This window comes from Phoca vitulina, unplaced genomic scaffold (genome assembly GCF_004348235.1).
Source record: "Phoca vitulina isolate PV1807 unplaced genomic scaffold, GSC_HSeal_1.0 scaffold249, whole genome shotgun sequence".
Classification (NCBI taxonomy): Eukaryota; Metazoa; Chordata; class Mammalia; order Carnivora; family Phocidae; genus Phoca; species Phoca vitulina.
Window position 1 is genome coordinate 15,658 of NW_022589939.1, and position 4,572 is coordinate 20,229.

Sequence of the window (4,572 nt, forward strand, 5' to 3'; positions counted from 1 at the left end):
TTCAACATCGTATGTCAGTGGGGAATTGTAAAATACTACAGCAATGCGATAGTGTTATGTTCCCAGGAGAATGGCCTAAATCCAAAACACAGATGACACCAAAGGCTGCCCAGGACTTGGAGCAACAGGAACTCTCTTTCATTGCTGGGCGGAGCGCAGCTTGGTACAGTCACTTTGGAAAAGGGCTTGGCCATTTCTTTAAAAGTAAACATTGTCTCGCCTGAACAATCCATGGATCATACCCGTTGGTATTTACCTAAAGGAGTTGAAAACAATGTGAACAAAAAAACCTGCACAGGGATGTTGATGGTGGCTTTATTCATAATTGTCCAAACCTGGAAGCAGCCAACTGAGATGACTTTCCAGAGGTGATGGATGAATAAACTGGGGTGTACCCAAACAGTGGAATATTGATCAGCGATAAGAAGATCTGAGCCATCAAGCCATGGGAAGACATGGAGGACATTTAGATGTATATTGCTCAGTGAAAGAAGCCAACCTGAAATGGCTGCACTCCGTATGACTCCAAGGATATAACATTCTCAAAAAAACAACAACAACAAAACAAAACAATCTAGGGGCACCTGGGGGCTCAGTTGGTAGAGTGTCCAACTCAATTGCACCTCACGTCATGATTTCAGGGTCATGGGATCGGGTCCCATGTTGGGCAGGTGCAGTGTGGCATTGTCCTTTGGCTCCTACACTGGGGATGCTGCTGACACCCTTCCTCACCCCAATAGTGGAGACAGTGGGAGACAGACCTCAGTGAGGAGCCACAGCAGGGGATTCTGACCAAGTGTGGCCATGAGTCTGAGGCCTAAGGAAGGCCCACACGTGGTCTGTCCTCCACGGATAGTGGCCAGGGGATCCACGGCAATGGAGGCCGGGGGAGCTCTGTTCTGGGCTCCAGGCCCCTCAGCTCAGTCAGTGGGGGAACAGGACTGGGGCAGAGGGGCACTGTGAGCCTGTCCTCGGGGTCGGTCCATGGGGTGATGGCAGCTGGGAAAGCAGCCCCTGCCTGAGTCTGGGCCCAGTGTCTAGCTGACTTCATTTCCAAGACTTCAGTGCTCAGGTGGGTCCTCCTAGCCCACCCACCATGACAGATACCAAGTAGAGGAAATGGAGTTGAGGAGCAGGGACCAGAATGCAGTGCTCCTTCCTCCAGAAGCTGAGGGGGATGAGAGAGAGCCTGCAGCTGTGGCTCTTTGTGGCTGGAGGTCCTGGAGATGTGCGGGGTGGGGGGGCAAAAAGTTTGGGTATTTCTCCATCCCCACTTCTTTCTGATCCCCAGTGACCCAGGATCTTCAGCCTGACCTTGGATGCTCCACACTCATGCATCCTCATGACTCCTCCTGAGCTACCCATGGGGTGTGAAGGTCTTCAAACATCACCACCAAACACATCTTCACTGTCTTCAGTCCTCCCTGGGACATTTACATGGGAAAGACAGAGAGGGGCTGGTCTCCCCTAAACTGGCAGCCAGCTCACCACTCGGTATCCTGAGCAGAAGGAAGGACGTCGCTAACACACACGCTGCAGGAATGGTGAAGGGTCTGCTATGGGAGCCAGCCTGGACTGAGCGACTCTGCTTGCAGGACTCTTCTCACCCGTTCTGGACACGGGAATGGTGTCCAGGTTTCTGTCCCAGCCTCCTGTCTCTCCCTCATGTCCCCCCGCATCAGGGACTGATCACCACACCTGGACACCAGCTGCAGGCCGCGGTCCCTGCTTGCTGCCACTCAAGGGCCCACCATTTCTGAGCTTGGAATTCAGGGTTTCTACTTCTTTCTCAGATCTTCAACTCTTTTATGAACAGACACGCATCTCCTTATCTAAAGCTCCGCTGCAGTGAACAGCAGTGCCGTCGGACGGGGCAGTCAGAGCAGAAACCCCCAGTTCCCACTCTACCCTTCCTCCTTCTCTCCCCGCGTTCCTTCTGCTCCACAGCCTGCGTGTCTCCTGTGAGCACAGCTGCCTGCGTCCCTGCCTCCTGTTTCCCTGCCTCAGTTGCTCTTTCCCAACCACATAGGTTCTTCAGTCCTGCCCTGCTGTGTCCACCCTCTATTCCCCTGTGCACACTGTCACCAGATCGTTTTGTCACTCTGTGAAATTGCGGTGTCCCTTCATGGTTTGAGCATCTTCACACCCTGTTTTGATTTTCTCTTCTATGAGCTCATATGAAGAACACGGTCCCTCCTCTCCTGAGACATGCTTGAAAGTCCCCTCAGAAGAGGAGCTCCCCAAATGTCCCAAGGGGTGGGATAACCTCACTCTTTTTTTTTTTTTTTTTTTTTTAGTGTTCCATGATTTATTGTTTGTGCATAACACCCAGTGCTCCATGCAGAACGTGCCCTCCTCAATACCCATCACCAGGCTAACCCATCCTCCCACTCCCCTCCCCTCTAGAACCCTCAGTTTGTTTTTCAGAGTCCATTGTCTCTCATGGTTCTTCTCCCCCTCCGATTTCCCCCCCTTCATTCTTCCCCTGCTGCTACATTCTTCTTCTTCTTTTTTTCTTTCTTAACATATATTGCATTATTTGTTTCAGAGGTACAGATCTGAGATTCAACAGTCTTGCACAATTCACAGCGCTTACCAGAACACATACCCTCCCCAGTGTCCATCACCCAGTCACCCCATCCCTCCCACCCCACCCCCCACTCCAGCAACCCTCAGTTTGTTTCCTGAGATTAAGAATTCCTCATATCAGTGAGGTCATATGATACATGTCTTTCTCTGTTTGACTTATTTCGCTCAGCATAATACCCTCCAGTTCCATCCACGTCGTTGCAAATGGCAAGATCTTATTCCTTTTGATGGCTGCATAATATTCCATTGTATATATATACCACATCTTCTTTATCCATTCATCTGTTGATGGACATCTTGGCTCTTTCCACAGTTTGGCTATTGTGGACATTGCTGCTATAAACATCGGGGTGCACGTAGCCTTTCGGGTCCCTACTTTTGTATCTTTGGGGTAAATACCCAGTAGTGCAATTGCTGGATCATATGGTAGCTCTATTTTCAACTTTTTGAGGAACCTCCATACTGTTTTCCAGAGTGGCTGCACCAGCTTGCATTCCCACCAACAGTGTAGGAGGGTTCCCCTTTCTCCGCATCCCCGCCAACATCTGTCATTTCCTGACTTGTTAATTTTAGCCATTCGGACTGGTGTGTAACCTCACTCTTTTATATGGTTTATGTTTTGTAGACATTCTCATTTCCACAGGAGTGTTTATTTCTTCATGACGTTCCTCTCTATGTTATAAGCATCTCAAATCACAGACATGTATCCATGTTCTCTAAATCAGACCCGGCATGGGGCTTCCCACAGCTGCTCCCTCCACCCCCTCCTGGGTCCCATTCAGAGCAGGCCTTGCCCTCAGTCCCCTCTCAGGATCCTGATTCACTAATCAGGTGGTCTGAGTGAGTCTGAAAGGGGGTGCAAATTTGCATAAAGAGCACCCTCATTTGTGTGGGGACAGTAGGGAGGATAAGACAAGCCTGGGACAGCCCAGTTCCACTGTGGGGACCAAGGCCTGTGTCATCATGGCCTGGACTCCTCTCCTCTTCCTGTTCCTCTCTCTCTGCTCAGGTTGGGACATCACCTGACTTCTTGGGATCTTCCCAGATATTATCAGCCCCTAAGACTGAGAAACTCCCAGTGGAAATGCCCCATCACCCATGAGTGAGTGTGTTTGCAGGTTCCCTGTCCCAGCCTGTGCTGACCCGGCCGCCCTCTCTCTCTGCATCTCCGGGAACGACGGCCAGACTCACCTGCACCCTGAGCAGGGACATCAGTGTTGGCAGCTCTAACATCTACTGGATCCAGCAGCAGCCAGGGAGCCCTCCCCGGGGTCTGCTGTACTACTCCTCAGACTCCGATAAGCACCAGGGCTCCGGGGTCCCCGGCCGCTTCTTGGGCTCCAAAGACGCCTCAGCCAATGCAGGGCTTCTGCGCATCTCGGGGCTGCAGGCTGAGGGCGAGGTGGACTATCACTGTCTTGTTGGAGACTGTGGTGCTTCTCACAGTGACACAGGCCGAAGGGGAAGTAGACAAAATCCCTGACCTGCTCTGAGTTATGGCTGCTGTGAGTGGGACCCAGGAGGGGGTGGAGGGAGCAGCTGTGGGGACACCCACAGGACCTTGTCCAGGAGCCTCTGCCAGGAGCTAGAACCCTTCTCTGCCAAGTTCCCATCAACAAAACTCTAGTCTTAGACAAAAATGAAGCAAACAAAGCAAATAAGAAGCAAAAAAATCACAGCAAAACTGAACTTATGCCCAGCGAAAGAGACGAACAATGGCTGCTAGCTTTCTTGGTCAGAGCGAGGGACCATCCCAGCAGGTGGACAGTCCGTAGACATGGCTTCTGCTCCCGAAGCCCCAGAGAGACCCTCCATCCCGGTCCCATCTGAGAGGCTGGCCGAGGCGTACTGTGCTCCTGAAATGAGGCAGGAAGATGGCAAGTGCAGGCCTGGGGAGGTCAGGGCTCAGAGCCGGCCTGGCTCGCTGCTGTGCTGTCTGTGTCTTCCACTGTCATGTCAGGGAGACGGGGGTTGGGCATGGGG

The 4,572-nt window shown here is 52.0% G+C and overlaps 1 gene segment (V, D, J or C); it reads left to right on the forward strand.

Annotated features, from left to right (window-relative positions):
* Window positions 1–3,552: 3,552 nt before the first annotated feature.
* Window positions 3,553–4,072, forward strand: LOC116629063. The segment is given in 2 exon segments: window positions 3,553–3,598; window positions 3,708–4,072. Coding segments are annotated over 2 exon segments (411 nt in total).
* The last annotated feature ends 500 nt before the right edge of the window (window positions 4,073–4,572 follow it).